At 50.2% G+C, this 24,382-nt stretch overlaps 2 protein-coding genes across 8 annotated transcripts; both read left to right on the forward strand.

Moving 5' to 3' along the window:
- The first annotated feature begins 8,564 nt into the window (after positions 1-8,564).
- Positions 8,565-13,279, forward strand: LOC123163209 (uncharacterized). 7 transcript variants are annotated; one of them, XR_006481785.1, is made up of 6 exons: positions 8,588-9,187; positions 9,481-9,577; positions 9,719-10,996; positions 12,078-12,366; positions 12,448-12,505; positions 12,932-13,279. XR_006481785.1 is itself a non-coding variant. In XM_044580953.1 (5 exons), the coding sequence occupies exons 2-5, from the start codon at positions 9,561-9,563 to the stop codon at positions 12,974-12,976; spliced, it is 306 nt and encodes a 101-aa protein (XP_044436888.1). In that variant the 5' UTR covers positions 8,565-9,187; positions 9,481-9,560; the 3' UTR covers positions 12,977-13,279. The 7 variants fall into 7 exon arrangements, 1 of the variants encoding a protein (XP_044436888.1); XR_006481788.1 differs by having other exon boundaries at positions 8,589-9,187; positions 12,078-12,212; XR_006481786.1 differs by lacking the exon at positions 12,078-12,366 and having other exon boundaries at positions 8,605-9,187; positions 12,932-13,064; positions 13,149-13,279.
- A 9,127-nt stretch (positions 13,280-22,406) lies between these two features.
- On the forward strand, positions 22,407-24,194 carry LOC100682422 (DIMBOA UDP-glucosyltransferase BX8). The gene is made up of 2 exons (XM_044575451.1): positions 22,407-23,044; positions 23,162-24,194. Exons 1-2 carry the CDS (start codon positions 22,564-22,566, stop codon positions 24,049-24,051), a joined length of 1,371 nt encoding a protein of 456 aa, XP_044431386.1. The 5' UTR covers positions 22,407-22,563; the 3' UTR covers positions 24,052-24,194.
- The last annotated feature ends 188 nt before the right edge of the window (positions 24,195-24,382 follow it).

The raw sequence follows: 24,382 nt of genomic DNA on the forward strand, positions 1-24,382 counted from the left end.
GCCGTCGCGATCCGCCTCATCTACGCCGCGCGATCGACCTGGCCCGTCAGTTATGCGAGCCTCCGCAAGGTCCCGTGAAGATCGTCCCCGAGTTCAGCGCGCCTCTCCACCGATCGAGCATCGGGCTGCCGCTGCGTCGCCAAGTCGGGCCGCAGCGCCGCCGCCCCGTGGTTCTCCTCGCGGCTGCATCGACTCGTGCGTCGCCGCTGCGTCGCCCCTTCGGGCCGTAGTGTTGCGATATGCGGTCCCCGTCACCGCCCCGAGGCCGTCCCCGAGGTTGCACCGACCCGCGAACCGCCGTTGCGTCGCCCCTTCGGGCCGCAGCGTCGCGGCACGCGGTCCCCGCCGCGCCCCGAGGTCTTCCCGCCGTCGCCCCGACGCGCCTGCCGCCGCTGCGTCGCCCCTTCGGGTCGTAGCGCCACGGCCCATGGTCCACTCTGTCGTCTCTGCGCGTCGACCTTCCATGGTATGCGCCGCACCGTCTCCCTTGGCGCGGGAACGCCATCGTCCGCGCCGGTCTTCGTCAAGCTGTCAGGGTTCTCGCCTACTTCGAGCACCGCCGCCGCGCTCCTAACCTAGCCGCCGCCGCCGCCGTCAGGCCGCCGCCGCCGCTCTTCTTTGGCTGCCGCCGCCGCTACCCACGTAACCGCCGCAGCCGCCCGTCCACCTCCTTCATCTTCGTCCAGCACCAGCCCGTCGCCAGCATCACCGTCATCTACCCTGACCACTTCGTCTACTCCGACCACCGTTGGTGACATTGGCCCCGCGCAGATCGACGCTGCAATCGTCGTCGATTCCTTCTCTGCTGGCCTCTCCGACTTCTTCGACATGGCGTACAGCTCATGCAGGTCCCAGTCTCTGCATGCCCAGTGCTGGCAACACCGGTGCGTGCCTTCGTCCACGACGTGTCCCCGGGCCTGGCAAGTCTGGAGCGACGCTTCGTCAACTTCGTCTTTGTCCGTCTATGCATGCCCGGTGCTGGCAACACCGCACGTGCCTTCGTCTATGATGTGTTCCCGGGGTTGGCAACCCCGGCGCGACGCGTCGTCAACATCATCTCCGTCCTGTGGCGCACCACTACTTCGACACCACTGCGCCCACGGCTAACTCGGCGCCTCCTTGCGCCCGCGGTTCCACGGCGACTTCCTCGACACTGGCTACCCCGACTGGACATCGACCACGGCATTCTTCGCACGCTACCTCGACCACGGCTCTACCACCCACGCTCTCGGCTACCTCAACAAACGGCACAAAGGGCTATCGCCTTGCTTGAGCAACTCGTCGGTTGCCACTCCAGTCACGACTCCGTGATGCGTCGACCGTTACGACTGTGGGGAGGTGTCCGTCGGCTTGCCTTCGGATTCTTCTCCAGTCTCACCGTCTTCATCGCTACCGTTGTGACTGCGGGGGGATGTTGAGTATAATGTTTATTAGGAAAGACGAGATAGACTAGGATTTGTTCTGGCTTGTCTTGTACTCCAAGTAGATGATTGTACTCCTATATATATGCCCACGAGGCTCAAGCAATACAACAACCATTCCACCAATCCCTCTCTCCCTTCTAACACCCTTATTGTCACCGAGATCTGACTGATAACTAAAGAAAGTGTCTGGTTGACTGTCTAAGTGTCTATCGTGTCCAGAGAGGCGCTGAAAACATCAGGCGAGGGAAGTTGGCCTGAAACTCAAGCAAACGATCCATATTTTTTCTGAACAGTAAAATTCACAAATTTCAGACCATGTTTCTGGTATCATTATGTCAGGAGATTTTTTTTATCACAGGCCTGTAAGAGCAACTCCAACTGGGCGACCCAAACAGACATTGTTTTTGTCCGCTTTTTGTCCGTTTGGATCGGCCGCCCGCTCGGCGTTCACCCCGTTTGAGATTTGGTCGGCAGTCTGCCCAACGCGTGTCTGCACGCACTTTTTTTAAAAAGGCTCGATGCCATGTCATCGCCCGAAGCTCATGCCGGCACCATGCCAGCGCCGACATACAAAACACCACACAGTTCATGCCGGCGCACTTGCCAACGGCCGACACACATGCTAGCACACAAAAAGGGGTGAGACTTGAGTCCGACCACGCTATTGCGGCCCGTGGTCATGCCAGCACACCTCCCGACATAAAAAAAGGATGGCGCTCTCCGCCGTAGATCACTCGTCGTCGAATTTGAGCATGTCGGCCTGCATCTTCTCGAACCACGACCTCTTCCTTGGCGACACGGTGTTGAGATCCACCTTCATGATCTCCATCCCGGTCATCATGCTCGAGAGAGCCACCTCTTTCGCCTTGTTCTTGGCGTTGGCGGCCTCGATCTCTAGCATCTTGGCTTGCTTCTCCGCCTCCATCTCAAGCATCTTGGCTTACTTCTCCGCATCCATCTCAAGCCTCCTCCTTTGGATGTCCATGAAGGCGTTCATTTGTTTTTCTTTGTATCACCGGCGCTCCTCCTCCCTTGAGTCCTTACTCATCATGCCCTCCACGCTTGCGATCAAGGCATTCAACGCCGCATCCCGCTTGTCCCCCTTCTTGGAGTTGGTCTTCCCCAGCGGTCGTGCCTTCTCGCGGTCCCCAACCTCCTCCACGGCTTGCTTCCCCCCATGCGACTTGAGAGCGGCATATTGCGCCTTGAACTTCTCCTTGTCTTTGACGACCCTCCAACAATGGGAGAGGTTGAAGCACTTGCCATTGTGTTGAACCTTGAATGCCTCCAAAGCTTAAAATGCCTAAAAATGTATTTCATGCAAGAATATTGGCAAATGGATAGGGAAATGGACACGCAAGCATAAACGGAATGACACAAAAAACAGGGCCGCTTGCTAGCATACCATGTCTTGCATGCTGATGCCGCTCACGGGGCGGGCCTTGACGCTCTCAAGAGTGGCATAAAACTTGTTGCACCCTTGTTGGATCACCCTCCATCGCTTTGAAATGGACACCCACCCGCGTGTGCTTTGGATTTGGTACGGCAGAAACTTCTTGCGCTCATGAAACTCATGGTGGACACGAATCCAAAAGGTTGATGCCTTTTGTTCGGCGCCGGTCTTGGGGTCTTGCCCATGCCCCTTCAACATTCACAAAGGAGCTTATCCTCCACCACTGTGTAAGCCTTGGTTCGCTTGCTCTTGCGCTTCGGCTTTGCCCCGCCGGCTTGGTTGGCGAGCTCGTCTTCGAACAAAGGCTCCCCTTCGATGTCGCACTCATCATCTTCCTCTTGCATGTAGTCCTCCGAAAACTCATGGTCGAGGGGGAAGCCGCCCAGGTCCAGGCCGACCTAATCATGCATGAAGGCCACCTGATCTTGACCAAAGATGGACGGCGTGAACGACCCTCGACCGTCTTGGCATTGTGTCTCGTCGGGATCGTAGCCAACCCCGAAGGCACCGCCAGCGGTCGGTGCACCACCCTCGAAGATGATGTTCTGCATGTAGTCATTGTCGCAGGAGGCCGGCATTCTGTCGAACAGGTTGTGTGCGTCCGGCAGCATGTCGGTTGGCATGTGTTGCACGCGTTTCCTCGTGCCTCCGGATGACGAGGCACCGGCCATCGGTGTGGCATTGAGGTCGATGGACGCGGGCGCGGGCATGGAAGGCGCGACCACGCTCACCTCGGCCGAGCACTCCCCGGAGAGGCGGGAGGCCTGTGGGTAGACGTGGTGTAGTGACCCGACCTCAAACGGTCAAGCCTCTGTATATCTGTGCCATCCCTGGATCAGTATGCTAGCACACACAGTACATCAATGTATATATCAAAGTGCAATCACATATATAAATAACGTAAGACTGATATATACCTCATAAGTCACAGCGGAAAGAATCAATCGGGTGTGGAGTCCCATCAACGCCATCGGCAAGTTGTTGTAGACCGTAACCCTGTAACGGAACTCTTATTCGTCGAAGAAATCCTGCAACATGATACGTTGCAGCCGTGTAGGTCAGTACATTGAGTGTACCGGCAAGATCACAATATGAGAAAACAGATGATAAAACTATACTATATGCAATATGGCTTTGTGGCACTGTGTCTGGGTTTTGTTTTGCATAAAAAGCTAGTTTTATTTTTCCTACATCAAAGGAATAACTGGAGTGTGTACTATGGAGTTTTCTATCATGACATGGTTCCGCCAACCGATGTCTCATACCCAAAACATCATAAGTTGCCCACAATTAAGTTACTAGTCCAGTGTTGAGAGTTCCGAGATAGATCCAAGTCCAGAGGCTCAAGTTGTCTGTAACCGGGGACACGGCTAATCGATTAGGTTTAAACCCTCTGCAGAGGTTTGTACACTTTACCCCAAGATTTGATCCCTCTTTTTACATTCTCGCACTTCAGGGCGTTTGAGAATAAGACGACCGAAACATGGTCTTCCGAAGAGTTCCCCTGACCACTGTCTGGTGCTCATCCAATCCTACCGTAGTTCTACATCTGCTAGCACCGTCCCAGCCAGAGTCACAACTAAGGCCAACCAAGCCAGAGCCCATACTGACTTGCGGTAGCACATGTAAGCTTCTGGGCATGAAGTATTCTTCCGTCTCTTTGAGTCTGGGTGAAGCTTTCCACAAGATGTCATGGCGCTTCTCCATGCATCCCGACCATCCACTGGTTGCTCCAGGGTGCCCGTCAACCGTCCTCCACCAAGTAGTGTGTATTGAATTCTTGTCTTGAGGTCTTGAAGATGCAGTCCTTGCAGATGCCATCATGAAGTTGCTGTCATTGATGTAGAGTCCTCCATTCTCACACCACTCCCGAGCACTCATACCAAGCCCTGTCTACATTAGCATAGCACTAAAACTATATAACGTCCCGGGCTTGGTAACAGGGAGATGGGTTCCTACCTCATACATTCTACTCAACTACAAGAAGTCAATATCACTACTAGAGGGATTATTGAAAGGGTGCTACTACATGCAAATAAAACATAGGTATGAAAAACATGGTCAAAGTGAACTTGCCTGGTATTACTTGATGAAGATATAACGCTCTCAGAATAATGACTTGATAGAACTATTCGTCACTCCGTTGAAAATCTATATAGTCAAACATTGAACTCTAACTATGACCTATACAAGTATTCATATAAAACTAAACAATTTATTTTTATAATAATAAAATTATCTACTGTTGTACACCAGAAACAAAAATAAATTCGTCAAGAGTGACAAAAATAAATAATTTAAAAACAACTAAAACTATAAAGAAAAGACTAAAACAAAACTAGAACTAAAACAATACTATTTTTCCTAAAACCCTAATTTAAAATAAACTAAAAATAAATCACTATATGCTACCGGATAGACAAAACAATAAAAAACCGTAGCAAAAAGAATCAATCAAAAATACTTTGTAAAACTCAAAATATGAGCAAATTAGTGATTTGAATTTTTATCAAATTCAAATTTAAACTACTCAAATTTGAAAACTAAGTACACAAACAGAAACTCCAACAAATTTGTGACACAATGCAAAAAGAATCACTCAATTTGGATCTAAAACATAAAAGTTATTAACAATCTAAAACAGAAACTATTTCTGAAAATAAAACAGATCTAAAAAAACCCCAAAAGCCTACGGATCGGGCATAGGTCACGTGGCTGTTCCTGCTTCGCTGGAGGTGTGCACCATGGATACTGAACGGTGAACATTCACAATCTAAGGGAACCAGAGCCGACGCAGACAATAAAGAAAAACCGGAGATGCCAGTTCGATCTAAACCGGACTTAACCGTAAGTAAACCGATCTATAAAAAAAACCTACCTATTCGATCTAATCTAATCAGGGCCGTATAAAATAGATCACACGGACGAGGAGGGAGAGAGAGCTCACCGCGGCGGCGGGGTGACTCCAGCGAGGTCCCGGCGGCTCGGGTCAATGCCTCCAGCTGCTCCGGTGGTCCTTTGCCAATGGCGGCGGCTCTAGGAGATGCGGACGACAACATCGGCCACGTGGGTGGAGTCGACGAGGGTCGGGGACGACGGACTCGAGCGGGGCGAGCTCGAAGGGGGCGACGGTGTTTGATGGTGAGGGGGGCAGTTGATTCCGGCGGTTGTAGGCGGTGCGGGAAAAAGAGGGGAATGGGTCGAGGGGGAGAGTATATATAGGGGGGGTCAACTTGGAGGAGGGGGCAAAGCGGGGGAAGAGGATCCCACGATCTACGGGATACGGCGGCGCGATCCAGCTGCGGCGGTTGCGTGTGGAGGAGGAAGATGGGTGCGGGTCCCACCCGTTAGTGACAGAGAGAGAGAGGAAGGTGCGCGCGACCGGCGCGTAGGGAAATTGGGCGGGGCAGGCCGGCTGGCGGTGGTTGGCTGTGGGGAGAAGTGGGCCGCGGGGAGCTACTGGGCTGCGGCCGAAAACAAACATTTTTTAATATATATAAAAATAAAACAGCAGATAGAAGAAACAAAACTACAGAGGAATAAATAAAAAACTATATATATATATATATATAATATCAATTTCTTTGAAAAATAAATCCTAAAACATGAACATATTTTCAACTCCAAATAAAATCAACAAAAATTTAGATAAAGCAAACAGTGCTACTATTGCAATAAAACCCAATATTTTTTTAAATACCAGAATGATTTCAAATATTTTTTCTCTATTTTCTACTGTAGGGAATCATTTTACCCTATTTTCCATGTATTTTATTTTTGGAGAAAAATAATTTGAATAAAATCCAAATAACTCCAAATTGAAAGGGGGTTTCAAAATACTTCCAAATGACTCTTTGATTCTTTTTAACTTCCAACTCACATTTTATATAATTGAAGAAGTCATTTTATCCCCTCTCCTGAAAATCATTGAGTTGCATAAAGTTTGTGAATTTGAAATACTTTTTGGTGGAATTCAAATCTTTTTTTTAAATCCCTTTTCATTTCAAATGGAAGAAGTCATGTCATCTTCACTCTAGGGTTTTGTGATGAAATGAATTTGAATTCATGGACATCAAAAGGTAAAGTGAAAGTCTGGGAAAGTCATTTCATTCCCTCTCATTCAACTTTCAAAAGATTTCAAATTGCATTCAGTTTCACTCAATCATTCACACACCAATCAAACAAGCAATCAAAATTATTTATTTAATATATCATTCGAAAATTTATAATTTTGAGATGTTACACGTGGAAGCCGGGTATCGGCTGCGTCGCCGACGCGTGGGGCGAGTCGGACAGCACCATCCGAGGGAACGCGGATGAGTCGGTGCTGGCCGCGGCCATGGCAGCGCTGGCGAGGCCGTGCTGGCTAGGGTTTAACCCTAGCATATATTGCGCCTCCCACGTTGCCGCCGCGACGAGGGCGTTGGTGACCTTCTGCTGCGCGGCGGCGGCGACGGCGGCCGCTGCGATGGCTTCGTCCCTCGCGCCCGCCGTGTGCCTCCGGTCCTTCCTCTTCGCCGACTCCTTTGCCGGCTGCTCGGGCGTCAGCCTCTTCTTCGGCTTGGGCGCGCCGGCGGTCTTGCGGGGGGCGCGAGGCTTGCCTCTGCCGGATGGGGCGGTCGTCATGCCGGACGAGGCGAGGCCGACGACGGCGGCGAGGTCATCGTTCATGGCGGGTGGCAGGAGCGCGCGCAGGCGGGATGTTTTTTTGGGGAAAATGGAGGAAAATGGTGGAGGCTGCCATCGACCAGGGAACCGGGGGAGAGGAGAAGGCAAGCGCGCGCGTCCGTCTCATGTCCGCTCCAACGCAAATCCGATTTAAAAATGGACCGGAAATGGATCGGCAGACAGACGAAAAGCGAACGCGCATCCGTTTGAATCGATGCGTTGGACCGACTTTTCTGTCCGCGCCAACCCAAACAAACGCCCACGGGTAAAATATGTCGCGCAGTTGGAGTTGCTCTAAAAAGGTTCATTGTGATGTCGCTTCCATGGACCATGGATCGTGGTTTCGTTTTCAGGCTGCTGCTTTGCAGCACGGCGAGTTCCGGCGTGCAGGGTCCCGAGGGCCCGAGTGCAATTTGCTTTTGTTTTTTGGGTCCTGTATGTTGTTGTACTGGACACGTACCCCTGCCCTGGTTCTTCTGGGTGGTTCCTAAGACGCAGGAATTCCTGATATTTTCTTCTTCTAAAAACCATGGGCTCTGTCGCTGGCTCTGGACCACGTCACTGATCGAGATCTTATCTGTCCACTCCTGTATGGCGTCGTCAGTCGGGATGATCCACGCTTCAGTATTACCACTAGATTTTCTTTCGGGGTCACTAGAATATACTTCCTTCGTCTGAAAATATTTATTATCAAAATAAATAAAAATGATGTATCTAGGCGTATATTAGTTCACAATTCTTTTTATCCAGTATTTTTGGACGGAAGGAGTATATATATATTTTTAAAAAAGGATGGCATGCAGGCGTGTGTGGTACTCCTTGCAACGATATGGAGTATAGAAAAAACAAGTTGTACGTGGCCACATCGAGACGGACCGACCGAGGAGATGCCGATTGCTTTCCCCACAACCACGCCCTTTTTCCCGGACATTTTGTGATGAGCTAGTAGTCTCTATTTCTAATGCAGCAGTTGGTAGTCTCGCTTTCAGGTTTTTTTTCGTCCCACCTCACATGGTTTTTTTTGGTACCTCCTCCCACCTCTGACTTATCCACCAGAAACCGAAAAAACCTCCTCCTGAGGCCCCAACCCGCACCCATCCACATACAAAAAAATAGACCTACGAAGGTTAACCAACGAAAAAAGACCTACGAAGGTTAACCAGCGACGAAAAAACCTAAACCTATCGCCCGCTCCCTCGCGCCCCTGTTGCTCCCTCCTCAATCCCGATCTGGATCGAGGGGACGAGGAGCTCCTGCCTCCCCGACGGCCGGCCTCCTCCTCGCCCCGCCGCTGCATCCGGCGCCGCCACGGGCTCTGGAGCCAGGGAAGCCATGGCCTGAGCTCGGCCTCGAGGTCCCCCCGCCGTCTCCTGCAGCTTCTGCCCCGCCGCCTCAACGCCCGAGCTCGCCATCACACCAACCTCGGCGCCGCGCCGCCGCCGGCTCTGGTCGCCTCCACCTCCGCTCCAGGCAACCCTCGGTCGCCGGCTCGCTGGAGCACGACGGCAGACGATGGATGCCCTGGTTGTGTGCGACGGTTGCAGTTCTTACGCGCAAGCTAGGGTTGGAGCCGCCAGCTCTTCATCCTGCCCGCCGGCGGCGAGTCTTCCCGTCCCGCACTGCCGCCTCCCCGTTATCACAGGTATCTCCACCCCTTCCTCTTTCCCCCTCTTCTCTCCTCTCCCTTCTCCCTCCTCCTTCTCTGTTCCCTTCCTCCTCCCACCCCATTATCTGTTCATGTTGTTGGCACCTGAAGAAGTTGGTGGCATGGTGAAGCCCCTGAGCAAAAGTTGCAGGAGTCTTTGAAGGAGTTGGAGAAGTCTTCCTTGACAAGATTAGATTAATTTTCCCACTCTGTGATTTGGATTGATTTCTTGAATTTAGCCAAACACCTTTGCTTGTGCTCCTAATTTCCCATCACTCTTTTTGTCACAGCATGGTCAAAACAATGGTGCCTTCACCCTTGCTCGTGCCTCAACCCACATGGTCATCTTTGAGACGTGGTATTCAGTCACATGACAGATTTCTCTTTGTAAGTGATTAGATGATTTGGAACTCGCTCACTTGATGCACGTTCTGGAAGTTGCATCCACCACTGATTCTTGATATCACTCGTGTGGGACTCTCTGTCATTTACTGATTTGAGCATATGTTGTGGGTTGATGTGTTGCAGATCCTTGAGGTCAGGTGCGGCAACTAGCGACATGTGCTGGAACTTCTGGCTTCGCTGGCGGCGGCATCACCTGCATCGACCTCTCCCTGGTCGCCTTCGAGAGTGTGTGCGGCCGACCATCAAGCTTGTTATGACGCACTTTGAATTTCCGAGCAAGTCGCAGCCTTTTCAGATTCATCAACACAGGTTACATCAGTAGTCAATATGGTTCAGATGCATAATAGTACGTACTTCATTTCCTTTTTGTTGTGTACGGTGTCCTACAACATGGATCATATATATCGGTTATCTTTCAGGTTCAGTTTGCTGTGGCGAATTCTTCTTGAATTTGTTGCAGCAAACTTGTGGTCATGTATGGTTTTTAGTTTTGCAAGCATGCATAGTTTAGAAGTTAGAAAGCTCGTTCATGTATTGTTCTAAACTGAAAGTTTAAGTGGCTTTTCCACCCATGGTATTGTGGTGGTCATAATAGCACACCTCACAATTATTATGGCCAGATCTACAAGCACTGAGCGTTGTGTTTTTTAGCCCCCTCTGTTTCTCCTGGGCATCAATCTATGCGCAACAAGCTCTTCAGTGCTTGATGACAAATAAAGGTTGCATCTTAGATATTTGCTTGATTTGAATGAGCCATTTTGCTGTCAGCTAAACTGTTAAAAGTCAGATGTAAGATTATGTTTCTTGGCACATGAGTTATTTTTCAGTCAACGCGTGGCGAGTCCACTTCGAACTGATATATGCACTTTTTATTTGAAACTGAACCACCATGGTTTAATTTTATTTTCATTTGGACAAGTTACCCCAAGTATCATCAGTTCATGATGACTGGTTTGGTGTGATGAATTGATCCTGGTGCTGATTTAAGAGTTTTTTATGACGCTGTCTTGTAAGGGAGTAAGGTCTGGTATCTATATGGCTGTTATTTTAGCTCTTACAGATTGCCATATATGACATGCTAATTGTTTTTAGCTCTTGATATAGTTAAACTTTTTTTTTCGAAACGGAGGCAAAAGATTTGCCTCATCCATTAAATGGGAGGAGAATAGAGTTAAACTTTGGATGCACCAGTGCCTGATGCATATGTTTGTTTACTTGGTTTGAACTCTGAATGATATGTTGTTATCCTGCACGCATGCCTGATGAGTTGGTGCTGCTGGTATTTTGAGGAGGCAAGTTGTGGTTTTACTCCTGGCCCTGAGAAGGGTGAACTAGGCCATAGCGAGGGCGCCTTCAGGAACATCGAGTCAGGGTGCCTCACTTTCTATTTCAGTCTGCGAGGTAATGAAGGCAAAAAAAAGTTTCTACTCGCCCTGTTCTTGCAACTAAACAGAGAAAAACTGTGTGGTTACTGAAGCATTATGGTCTATAGTTACCGAAGCATTGCATTTGTTGAGAAAGTGTTCCTTATACCATGTAAGTAGGGACAATTACTATTTAACTAGGTACAATTAATATTTAACAAGCCACAGTTGATCAAGCAGTCAATGCTTAAATATGCCCGTACTCTGTCGTATCCAGGATGGAGCTTTGCTAGCTTTTGAGTTGGATTCTTTTGACTGCACCTAAATATGACAAGCCGACAGTAAATGAGCTCATTTTAAAAAACTGCAGTTTAAAGGAAATTATTACAATATGTATATCAATTCCAACATTGCTATCTGAAGGATGATTTAAGGACTATTTGTCTCTAATGGCTTTCCCTGTTTGGCTCCCTTTTATGTGAGTTGACTCTACAGTTCTAGGATCTTCTCTGTAACCATAAATTCACAGCTTAGCAAAAGTATATATATACTTGCTAGACCTTCTCATTACACTCTTTCACTTTTTTGGACTAATACTATCCTGTATAGACCTAATAACAGAAGACATGGGAAATGCTTTCGTAGCATGATGTTTTTTTTGTTAGATGCTTTGTTTATTTATTGTCGTTGATCCAAAAACTTGAAAGTGTAGAAATGTTCATGCATGGGACTATAGAACCAAGTATTTCTTGATTTGGTGATGCTTAATTCAGAGTTCTTATGCATCAGATTGGAGTGTTAACACAAACCTGTTATTTATTTCACTTCATATGAGTTAATGCCAAGGCCTTTTTTGTGTCCCCTCTAATCATTGCATTTGTATCTTGATCATTGTATTACGAGAAGCAAAATATTTCTCATGTTTTGCTCAGTGTGTCTACTTATCTTATTTATTATATTAACTATTTTTTGATGATATTTCACAAGAATGACATTGTTAGATTTAGATTCGTTAGGTTTCAACACATTTGATGGTAGGCCATTTCAATAATTCTATTTGTTTCAGGCATTGGTAGATTGTGTTACAACTGAAGAGTTTCTTGTGCTAATACTTGCAGATCTCGACACACCCTGAACAATGAGCACATGTTACCAGCCACATTCCACACAGGATGTGTTCTTTTCAAAACAAAGATACCCTGATACATGATTATTCCTCTTTCAAGTTCTTGATCCTTGAAGATACTTGCTAGGTTTCTAGCTGATTTTTTGGTAGTATAAGGCTATAAGCTCGATGTATATGGCCTGAATATGATCTGATTCAGAGTACATTGTGTTCTGAAGCTTTTTACTGTATGGTTCTCTCTTGAAAGAATTCAAGCCATTGTTCAATGGGAGAGAATAGTTGTAATCCTCAAATAACTGTCGTACCTATTCATCAGCTGACACAATTGCCACCGAGATCATTATTTTCCTTTTTTTTTTCAGGTTTTCAACATCACGAATTTCATACTTATGGAGTGGAGCTACCAAAATATCTATTGAGGTAAAATCACTATATACATACTGTTTTCCCCACATTGCATCAGGCGACACACATCTGTTGCAAAGAAATAGGCATCACCTGTGTGCTTGCTTTTGTTCGCTTCTAGACGGAGGGAGTACTACTAGATAGACACATACTTCTTTATGTAATTCTTAATTTATAGAAGCAGACGAACTGATTATGTGGATTGAATATATAATCCCATGTGTAGGTGCTATCCAAGTGTCGTGATTATTTAGCACACACAACTTGCAGGGAGATAACTCTATACTATGAAGACTTTAAAATACGAGTGCGTGTCGTTGGTGTTTTTGAAACCATCTTCCATCACGTCTAATATTGTTCTATTTCATAATAGTAATTGTTCAGCCTTTGACTAACATATGGATGATTTTTGTAATATATTTCTTTCTTCCATATTACCAGGAAATATGTCGAAGCACAGAATATATTCCATATGCAGTGGACTAACAGAACGACACAACACATAAAAAGAGGAGTATAAGTGGAAACCTTTCTTTCTCTTTAAATTCTTGAGGACTGTAACATTATGATGAAGGTGGAACCATAGAGAGATGTGTATTTTTAATTGAGATATTTTTAGGAGTACCTTTGCAAAGCTGATATATCTTTCTTTTACAAGATATGGTTGCACTTGCTTCATCTACATAGGCCGTCTGGAATGCCATGAGGCCGGGATTTGTGTAGGAAATCTTCAAAGCTATTATATTGGTCTCAAGAAACTTGCAATACATCAATGCATTTTTATTTTTATTTTTTTGCTGACACCACAGCTACCACCTCTTCACTAAATGACAGAGGTTGCCAGCAGCTGCACATGGAAAGATTGAATGTTATATTCTGTCTACTAATCAATAAGGAGGGAGATCAAAATTAATGCTCTCAAATATTCGCCTGATCATTTGTATGTTTCTGCAATTTTCCTGCTTGTTGGAACATGTTTGATGTACTTACACATTAACAAAAATGATCTGTAACATTCATGAAAATATTTGGGTTTGGTCCTCTGCTTTTTTACTGTTTATTTACTCATGAAGATAGCAGATGTCCCTGTTTTTAAATATAGTTATCTGTGCTTCCAGTTGGTAGAGATCAAAGTATTAACTCGCCGATGTAGGGGAAAAGAGCTCTTTTATGGACACTACTAGCAGTGGATACAGGGTGAGCCGTTTTGAAATTGTTTCATAGAATAACTCCCGTATAAGGTCTGGTCTTTTGGGTATACAATCCTTTCTTGAGATGAGCATTGGCAGCTCACATAAGTATACAGTAGTATATTTGACAGATGATGATGATCATTGGCAGCTCACATAAGTATACAGCAGCATATTTGACAGATGTGCATTGGCAACTCTTCTAAATCTGTGTTTTACCATTTAACAATGAACTATGTAATTTAATCAATAGACTCACTTCACTTGCCATGCTAACTGAAAATCTATATGTCAAATGATGCGACTGTCAAGTGGAAGTTACTTATATTTTCTTACGTCACCCGAGAAGTTTCTTTTTAGCAAGCTTGTTTAAGTGCAGCCAAAGTGTACTCTGTTTTTTAGACGATCTCCATGTTTTCTATTGAGATCAGAGAGCAGCTGAAGTAGTGATGGGACTATACCATTTTTAGGTTCTGAAGGCAAAGCTTCTTACAGAGTTAGTCACATTTGTCAGTTCTGTGAGTAGAAAAAATCTTGATAGTTTGTTGCTTCTGCTCAGTGTGCTTGGTGCATAAATTGATTGCTTGCTGCAAATGTTGTTTAGTGTCCTATTTCATGGTAGCTTCGGATGCTATATATTTGGAGATTTTGTTGCCGGTATTTGGAGTGCTAGGAGAGTTTCTAAACTACTGTCACGACATCATAGATAGGATAGTGAACCAATGTGACATATGTATAACATTTCATGTGAGATTCTTTGCAGCAAACTGCATGAGCGAGCGGTCCATAAGTATCGTGTGAAAGAGAGAGGGCACCATGGCGAAGATGAGGTGAGCGTTATCCGGTTTTAAAGGAGAAGACCCCAGCGAGAAATCACCTGCTAAGATGGGAAACTGAGTGGTAAGGCAGGAAAGGGAAGTGTGCGTCGTGGGGTGGGGTTTTCGTGTTGGGACCGCATGTTGGGATAACATATGGGTTGGGATTTGGGGGCGTCCGGAGTATCCATACGGTTAAATTTTGGGGAGCTCGCTTAATGTCCTAACATGTTAGGACATATGAGGAAGAAATAAGATTTGACCTTGAATATGACCATTTGTGTGATTTATTTGTATGGATCGTAGCCCGTAGCAACGCACAGGCGTTCTACTAGCACTATCAATGTACAGCAACGAGGGAAGCAAAATCATTGGTGAATGGTGATCCGCCCCATTCAACAGGTCGTGCCGCACGTACGTCCACATCCGTTGCATGACGTTGACTTCGTTGGAGGGCGTGTGTGTTCAGGTCATCATCAATGATAGCCCGTAAATTTCCTTCTGTGTCCGTCAGCGGACATGCACAGATGCGGGAAAACGACGTCTAAATCTAGCCTTTATATATCCGTCAGTAAGTTTTAAATTCAAATGCACGCCAATCTGTTCCATACTGCGCGCCGGATCGCATATATGCTTAGTTTTTACATACCTAACTCCAAAAGAACATCAGCCCGACATTACGTGCATTTCTGCCTCGCCGGATAGTCAATCCCAGCCAGTTGCTTTCCGATCAAGGAGGTGTCGTTGCTGCCACGTGGGCAACCTCCGCCTCTGCCTCTGTCGCGTCCTTATAGTCAGCAGCCGCCAACATCTTTTGCCGTTGCAACATCTGAAAGCGGACGGATTGCACATCATTCTTACGTCGGCATCCAAAGAGTCAACATTCAAGGTCAACATCTTGCATCCTTTGTATTGGCGGCAATCTTCACCCTCTTTTTCTCGAGTGCGGCCTTTCTCTCTTCGAGCTTGAGCTTCTTGTCCATTGCGTCCATCAACAGTTTGAACTTGGAACCTTTCCGCCTTCTTCTCCTCCTTGATCTCCGAGCGCCTCACGCATGCCACCTCCTTCTTTGTCAAGATGTCCTCGAACCTCTCTGTCAGCTTGGCCGCCGCACCTTCTCGCTTCGCCCTCTCCTCCTCCCAGTTCTTCCCCCGCAGATTTCTTCTAACCTTCTTCGGCGGTTCTTGGGTAGGGTCGATAGGGTCATTGGTTTCTTCCTCGTTGGTTTGGGCGGCGGTCTTGGTAATGAAAAGGTTTCACTTCGGTTGCCCATTCAATTTCAACCAACAATGCATGATGGTGAATGACTTCTTCTCCGACTTCTTGTACACCACACAACCATGAGTAGGCTACAAAATGAAACAATGTCGACAATGCATATCCGTCTAGTGAGCAACAAACCGATACATGTCCAGCTAGTGATCAACAAAATTTAAGCATATCCGGCTAGTGCAACTTACTTGCTCGATGATTTGTGCATCGCTCGGCCACCGTGAGATGAGATACTTCAAGTGCCCACAATACTTGGACACCGCCTCTTGGACGGTGTACCAACGATGGTTGAGGGACTTCCATTCATGGTTGTGGATGACCGCGGTCGGAGTAGGGTGTGAAATGCTTGTGCTCATGGAACCATATGTGAATGTTCCACTAAAATGGTGTGTCCTTTTGCTCCATGCTATGGATAGATTGAGGCTAGTGGCCAACCATGCATCACACAACAACTCGTCATCCCGCATGTTGAAGCTTTCTCCTCTGCCATTCTTCTTCGGATCGTCGGCTTTATCATCTGGATCATCGTCATCGCCGTCGCCCTCCCCGGGTGTTCCGGACGAGTGTCGTAGAGATGATCTTCCGGGCGAGCGTGATGCTTAGATCCTCCAGCACCACCGCCGGCTCCATCTCCAACAGTTCCATGCGTCGGTGTCGGAAGGAAGGAGAGGGTGGGAGAAAAGAGCGGGAAGTGGGCGGAGAGCAGCGGGGATTGGAATAAGAGAAGTGCAGGATTTTGGTGCAGAAAGAGTGTTTGATGCTACAAAAGCGCGGGCCCGCCTTCCTTTTGGGTGGACAGGGGGTAGATAGCGACGTTTCTCGTGTTCAGACTCCCACAAAGCCCCCCAACGTTTGTCTTGGTTTTGTGGGGGAAATGACGTCCGGACAACGTCGCAGACCGATACAGGCCCGCGTTGGATGATTCCCACGGTCCCGACGGTCGCGGGAGGTTTGTGGGTCAGTGTTGGAGATGCCCTTACATGTTAGATTCTTCTGATCTACGCTTCTTTTCATCGGCAATGGTTGCCCTTAGAGCAACTCCAACGGGGCGACCCATTTCGTCCGCCGCCGTTCGTTTGGGTCCGCGCGGACAAAAGCGGAGGCCTAACGCGCCGACCTAAACCCAAAACGCGTCCGCTTCGCGGTCGCGCCAACGCATTTGCGGCCCAAATTTGTGCCCCAAATGCGTTCGCGCGGACGTGGAACGGACGCCACGCACGCCTTCTCGATGTCCGCCGCGACCCCACCCGCGGTCTCCCAACTATCCGCCTCCTCGCCGGCCAGCTTAATTTATGACCCCGGGCCCATGCGTCAGCGACGACGATCGTCCTCTAAGCCGACCGTATGGCGGGGCCGTCCTCATCTAGTTCCCATCCCCATCTAGGCCACACTCGCTCCCCCGCCGCCGGCAAGCAAACCCTAGCCACCCCAGCCACCCCAGCTGCCCAAATGGGGCTCTTCTCCAGTGCCACCAGCAGCAGCAAGTCGAAGGGCAAGGCCCCCGCCGTCCCCTTCCCCGCGGAGTTCACCCCGCCTCCGCCTGTGCCGACTCGCCGGCAGAGGCAGCGGGTGAACGTGCCCGTGCACCAGGCGGAGTGGCCCTGGCGCCACCGCGTGCCTCTGCCCTACCCCGACGTGACCCTGTCGCACAACTGGCATCTGGATCCGGAAAGGATCCTAGTGCCGGCAGTGCCGCGGTCGACTAGGGCGCACGCGGAGGAGGTGCTTCGCCGGCGGGCGCTCCTAACGCTGGAGCAGCGCCGCGACGAGGCCTACGCCTTCGACTTGCCCAACTGGGTGCGCTGGTTCGCCTTCGAGCACGAGGAGGTGAGGCAGCACGGGTGCGCGAGGTCGACCACAGCTTGCCGCTGCCGCCGCTCATCGTCAAGGAGGAAGACCAGGCGGCCCTTGCGGCCGTCTATCGGGAGAGAGAGGAGGATGAGCGGCGCAGGGCGGAGGCGGCAGAAGAAGAAGAAGCTCGGTACGAGGTGGCCATGGCGCATGCCATGGCCTTCTCCGTGGTCAGCGACTGCGTGGTGCCGCCGGTGGCCCCGCCGTCCCCTCCTCGTCGCCTCGCCAAAGCCGAGCCGCAGCCGCAGCCGGAGCCGGAGGCCATCGAGCGCTACTCCTGGATGGGAGTAGTGCGCGAGTTGGTGAGGGCGCCGCCGGTCTGGATGCAGGCCACGCCGGAGCAAGAGGCAGCGTACCTCGAGCACTGGCGGCAGATCAGGGTGGCCAAGGAGCGCCGCGACGGCGAGTACCTCGAGATGCTCGAGCGCGACGCCGAGGCCGAGGAGGAGGCGCGCCAGGCTGCGACACTGCCAGCGCCGGCACAACCCACTCCCGACATGGCCGTGCTCTGGAACACGGCGTTCGGCTGGGCCGGTCCGGCGCCGACGCTCATCGACCCCACGGACCCCAAGGACGATGACGACGACGCCTCGTGAAGCGCGTCAGCGCCTAGTTTTTTAGTTTGTTTTAATTTTTCTTAAATGCTAATGTGGACGCATGGACTCCCGCCGGCCTTCGTGACCGGCTTTAATGTTTAATTAATTTAGTTTTTATGTTAAATATGCATGCATTCAGTTTTTTTACGTCGTCGAAATGGGTCGCGCCAGCGTTGGGCACACGCGCCGACCCAAACGCGGAAGCGGACGCGCTTGTGTCCGCCCGGCGGACCTAAACGGACAAAAGACGGACGAAATCGCCGTCCGTTTGGGTCGGCCCGTTGGAGTTGCTCTTAACACGATGAATTCCTGACTGTCTACTACAACAAGGTTTGTCCAGCTTCGATCAGGCAGGGGCGAAGACGGCGGCGTGCCTTCGACTCGCTCGAGTGCTTGCAGTCATCGCCAGGTAGTCTACGAACCTGGATGTATATTTTTTAATTGAGATGTTCTTTGTAATTCCTTGACAGATTCATCACATAATCATCTTAATTCATCTCGTGGCAAGCGTGAGATTCTGTGACCCAATGATCATGATGCCTAGGGGTGGGCATAAAAAACCGAGGACCGAAAACCGTACCGAATAAACCGGTACCAAACCCGAATTCACCGAAACCGAATATTTCAGTCAGAACTTCGGTCGGCGATCCTGGGAAACTGAAGCTAGATCGGTGATTTCAGTTGTACGTGTCCAGTAACCGAAGCACCGAAAACTCATGTACTCCGGTGCTTTGTAAATACTAGTAGTATACTAGGAGAAAGCCCAGCTGCCGTTAAGACTAGCCACAATGGGAGTAACTTCAGCAGTAACATCGAGTCCAACTCAGCAAATTTGTTTATGTGGCGATGAGTTAATGAAGAAAGAGGTGATTATAGTAACTTAGCTAGTTACTGTAACATCACATGTCCCAATGCAATATGAGTCTATAACCTAATAAATGAAGCTTGGCATCAGGGGCGGAGCCAGGATTTAGGTATAGGGGGGGCCAAGGTAACTTACAAAATAAAACTGTGTGGTGAAAAAAAAAAATAGTACCAAGTACAATACTAAATAATGTGGGACGTCAAGAAAATTAAAACATAGCTGCATTTAGTTTTAAAATTTCCCCTAAAAGTGCCAGTAAGATGATTTTATTTAATAATTTCATGAGAAGATAACCTAGTTGCTAAGTTTCAGTATCAATGTAGGTTATCATATAATTTCGAAGCAAGTCATCTTCCATCGGATTGGGGACCGGTAATTTGCACGTTTGCCTCTCAATATGTCCAGAATTCTAAACAACATACTCTAAAAAAGGAACTTGAAACAACATGCTTAAAAATTGAATTAATCTTTATGGTGTTTGGCGACGATTTTCCCTTCTCACACGCGTCATAAATCGAACAGTTGAAAGAAATTACAAATAAATTAGCATCGTAGAGACGTTGACCACTCAATTTTAACTAAGAGTACAAGTAGAATTAACCCTAGATCGGCTGTACAATTCGACACATATAAGATGAGAGCTGAGAGGGATTAACTGGGAGTACTTAATAGTGCTAACCTTGAGAATTAACAGCTAGAGTAGTTTCCAGGATTCGCCGTGCAGTGTTGTCGCCTGATTCGATCAAACTTTGCGAGCAGTGAGGGCATAAGCTGGCGGCCGCCGGCTGCGCTAATCGCTCAGATCGCACGTTAATCACGCCAGGAGCCTTTTTAGGTTTTTTTTTTTTTGAGAATAGGAGCCTTTTTAGGTAACCGCAAGGACTAGTACTAGGAGCGGGCGAGGCTATGACCCCGACTGGGCTTTCTTATGGGCCTTTTCTTTCGAGATTTTGTACTCTCCGTTTCAGTTAGGGGGGGCCTAATACGTGTATTCACCAAATCTAATTGCTAATTACTCCTACCTGTCAAAGAGTTCGTCGATCCTTGGGGGGGGGGGGGGGGGGCTAATACGTGTATTCACCAAATCTAATTGAGCCCCTGCTCGTCCCCCCTTGGCTCCGCCCCTGCTTGGCATGTTACTACACTTATGTTACTACCCACTATGAAGGTAGTAACATAGTCTAGGGATATGTGTATCCTACTAGTGTATGTTACTCACCATTATAGCTAGTCTAAAACTTCACAGCCCACGACCCAATTTTCTATGTTGTTTCAGAGTAGTCCACGCGGCGGTCCATCTCTTATCTCTTTTCGTTTCAATAAAAAAACTTATCTTCCCGTAACCCTCGCCGCCCCCATCTCGCTGGCTCGTAGTCGCAACCTTTGTCTCACCTCGCAGGTCGCTAGCCGTCTCGCAGGATTGACGGCGGTCTCGAATGGCGGCCATGGGAAGAGGGACCGAGGGACGGAGGGAGTCGTAGGCTCGTAGCAGAGGACGTCCGAGCGGATCTCATCAAGGTGCGCGCTGAAGTGGGGTGCGGCGAGGTGGGCGTGATGGAGGACAGGTATACTATCTCTCCATTCTTGTGCCATCTCCTATCTCTTTCCATACGAGGGTTCGACCGCGAGGGCGTGAGCAACCAGCGATTCATGGGGAAGCATCGAATTCCATCGTTGATTTCTAACAGATCGGTGCTGGTCGGTCTTAACCGAGGACCGAACCGATGTTCTGGTCAACCGAAATCTCGGTTGTTGCTTTTAGAGGAAACCAAACGGTCATCAATTCCAGTAAACCGAATTTCACAAGGGAAACGTTTAGAACCGGTCGACCGGCTGAAACTCGGCCGGTCACGTCCACGCTAGTGACGGCCCCACGCACCACCGCTTTACTCTTCTTTATCCTGCCGCACGAAGCGCTCCTAGAGTTCTAGCCATTCGTTCCACCACCAACTATTCCCTCTTATCCCCTCACGCCCCTCTTTCCCTGTGGCTCCCAAATAACTTCTCACCGGTCGTCGGCGATGACCGTCATCGATCCGGCACCTACCTGCCCTCTGTCTATCCCGCGTCAAACTCCACCGCGAACGGGCGCTACCTTGAGAGGAACCCACCACCGCGTGTGGCAAGGGGCAAGGTCATGGCCTGCGACACCGATGAGGTATGGCGTTGGAGACCGGCCGGCAACTGCAAGCTATGTGGCCGCCGGCGTGGATTGGCTCGGCGCGGTGCTGCAACCGTAGTTCCGCGGAGTTGCAACCATGGTCGGAGAAAGCTGGAACTACGGTCTAGCGGAGCTGCAAGGCTCCTACATGCTGGCGAGGGAGTTCTACAACCATGACCGAGAAAAACTGGAAGCATTGTCCGGTGGAGCTGCGAGGTGAACCAGTCGTTTTTTGCTTCCACCATCTTTTTTTTTGCTACAACCGTAAGTTCTTTTGCTGGATCGCTGAGATGTTTTTGTTTCGTGACCACCGGCGGCGAGGCATGATTTTTGGCGACATTGTCAGCCCTCGGTTGGTTGCGAGGTGTTCTTTTTGCTGGAACCGACATATTATTTTGCTGGAACTATCTTATTTTTTGCTACAATCGACCGTGGAGCTCTTCTCCTCTGAATTTGTTTTTTGCTGGAACCGATCTATTCTTTTGCTCGAAGTTGGTATTGTTTTTGCTACAACTGACGATTGGAGCTATTTTTTGCTACTGAATTTGTTATGTTGGAACTGAAGCCTTTTCTTGCTGGAACCTAGTAACTTTTTGCTTCAAGGTTTTTGTTTTGTTTTCAGTTTTTTTGTAGGACACCAGATGCAAGCTGATGGCCGCGGCGAGCCAGAGGCGGTGACGTCGATCTGGGGGATGCTGCAACCATGGTGAATCGCAAGCTGGAAGCAGCCGAGGAAGGGGATTAGAGCTGCAATCTGTCGGTGACCACGCGCTGAGGACCCATTGGTGGCCGTTACGCAATCCCGAAGAACGGCTCTGGTGAGCGTGCCGACGAGCAGCTCCGGCGAGCGGCTTGGCGAGCTGCTAGGGCGAGGCGCGGGCGGTTCATGGAGTTGTGCTCAGAGTTGTACGCGAGCGAGGAGGGGATTTTTCTTTTTTTTTTCTCTTTAGATCTGACGGTCACGTGTGTCGGTATCCAATGCTACGGCGCTGACCGGCCGAAAATTTCGGTCGGCGCGCCGGCGCCTAGCAGTGCCCATTTCACAATTACTCGAAGCACCGAACCGATCGGTTCGGTTGAACCCAATGCCCAGCCTGATGCCCCATGATGATAGACCACATGGTGATAGATAGGGTAGCCCCCCACGGCCCACGCAGCCTGACCAGCCGACAACGCCAGCTCGCGTGGTCTCGTCGCGCGTCCGCACTCCCCGCGAGCGATAATAAAGTCCTCTCCTCCATTTCTGGCTGTTTCATCAGTCTCAGAACAAGCCTTCCGCCCGCTGCACGTCGAGAGAGCTAGAGACGGCGTCGACGGCAGCCATGGCCGGAGCCGGCCGCCGCCGCGTGGTGTTCTTCCCGTTCCCGTTCCTCGGCCACTTCAACCCGGTGCTCCGCCTCGCGGGCGCGCTGCACGCCCGCGGCCTCGCGGTCACCGTGTTCCACACCGAGCAGCGGGTGCCGGACCCGGCCGACTACCCCGCGGACTACCGCTTCGTGTCCCTGCCCGTGGAGGTGCCCCCGGAGCTGGTGGCGTCCGAGGACATCGCCAGGATGGGCATGGCCATGAACGACGCCTCCGAGGCCCCGTTCAGGGACCGGCTGGCCGCGCTGCTAGCCGAGGAGGCGGCGGAGGACGGCGGCGTCCTCTGCGTCATCACCGACGTCGTGTGGTACTCGGCGCAGGCCGTGGCCAGGGAGCTCGGCGTGCCGGCGCTCGGCATCATGACCGCCAGCGCCGCCATCTTCCGGGTCTACATGGCGTACCAGACCTTGATTGACAAGGCCTATTTGCCCGTGCAAGGTGATGCATTCGCTTAATTTCCCTTCATTTATTCGCCGTGTTTTTAGACCAGCAAACAAATTCTTGGATTCATTACCGGTCAAGCTGAGACCATTTGCTCGATCTGGATCTGTGCAGACGCGCGCAAGGACGACCCAGTGGAGGAGCTGCCGCCGTACCTTGTGAAGGATCTGCTGCGGCACGACACGAGCCGCCTCGAGGACTTCGCCGAGCTGCTCCGGCACACCGTCGCCGGGGCGCGGCAGTCCTCGGGCCTCATAATCAACACCCTGGGCGCCATCGAGGCCGCCAACCTGGAGCAGATCCGCGAGGACCTGTCGGTCCCGGTGTTCGCCGTCGCCCCTCTCCACAAACTGGCGCCGTCGGCCAAGTCCACCAGCCTGGGCGAGACGCAGGCAGACCGCGGATGCCTCGGCTGGCTCGACACGCAGGAGCCCGGCAGCGTGCTCTACGTGAGCTTCGGGAGCCTGGCCGCCATGGACCCGCACGAGTTCGTGGAGCTGGCGTGGGGGCTGGCCCTGAGCAAGCGGCCGTTCGTGTGGGTCGTCCGGCCCAAGCTCATCCGCGGGTTCGAGTCCGGCGAGCTGCCCGACGGGCTCGGGGAGGAGCTGCGCGGGCGCGGCATGATCGTGAGCTGGGCGCCGCAGGAGGAGGTGCTGGCGCACCCGGCGGTGGGCGCCTTCTTCACGCACAGCGGCTGGAACTCCACGGTGGAGGCGATCGCGGAGGGCGTGCCGATGATCTGCCACCCGCTGCACGGCGACCAGTACGGCAACGCCAGGTACGTGGCCGACGTGTGGAAGGTGGGCGTGGAGGTCGACGGCACGCATCGGCTGGAGAGAGCGAGTATCAAGGCCGCCATTGAGAGGATGATGGACAGCGGGGAGGGGCGGGAGATCGGGGAGAGGATGAAGGGGCTGAAGATGGCCGCGGAGGATGGCATCAACGAGCGCGGGTCGTCCCACACGCACCTCAGTGATTTGGTCGCTCTCATAAAATCGTTCTGAATTTGAATTCCATATCTGTTTGATGATGATGTGGTTGTCATCTTGCTGATTTGGTTTCTTTTCTCTCATGTCGAATAAAGGAATCCTGTTTTCCGGTGGTTGAGACCGTCACATGAACAAGGCCAGCGCAAACTTTGGGCTCATTCGCACCCCACGCATTCCACGCGTTCCGTCGCATCGGGGCCCCTTTTGTCCCCACCGCACCGTTTATGTTTTCTTTTTCTTTTTAATAGAACATCAGCTTTATTAAAGGACGCCGATAACTGCCACACGTGTGGCATCTAGTGGGATTGTGCCGCACGCTCTGTGTGGCACGGAGACGATCCCGCCC

The sequence above is a fragment of the Triticum aestivum genome, chromosome 7B (assembly GCF_018294505.1).
Source record: "Triticum aestivum cultivar Chinese Spring chromosome 7B, IWGSC CS RefSeq v2.1, whole genome shotgun sequence".
NCBI lineage: Eukaryota > Viridiplantae > Streptophyta > Magnoliopsida > Poales > Poaceae > Triticum > Triticum aestivum.

Bases quoted from the DNA above. Each gene is read 5' to 3' on its own strand.
- LOC123163209 (XM_044580953.1), top strand. The intron at 9,905-12,447 runs GTTACATCAGTA...TTTTTTTTTCAG, and splicing joins TTTCAGATTCATCAACACAG to GTTTTCAACATCACGAATTT. The intron at 12,506-12,931 runs GTAAAATCACTA...CCATATTACCAG, and splicing joins CTACCAAAATATCTATTGAG to GAAATATGTCGAAGCACAGA.
- LOC100682422 (XM_044575451.1), top strand. From the start codon at position 22,564: ATGGCCGGAGCCGGCCGCCGCCGCGTGGTGTTCTTCCCGTTCCCGTTC. The intron at 23,045-23,161 runs GTGATGCATTCG...GGATCTGTGCAG, and splicing joins GGCCTATTTGCCCGTGCAAG to ACGCGCGCAAGGACGACCCA.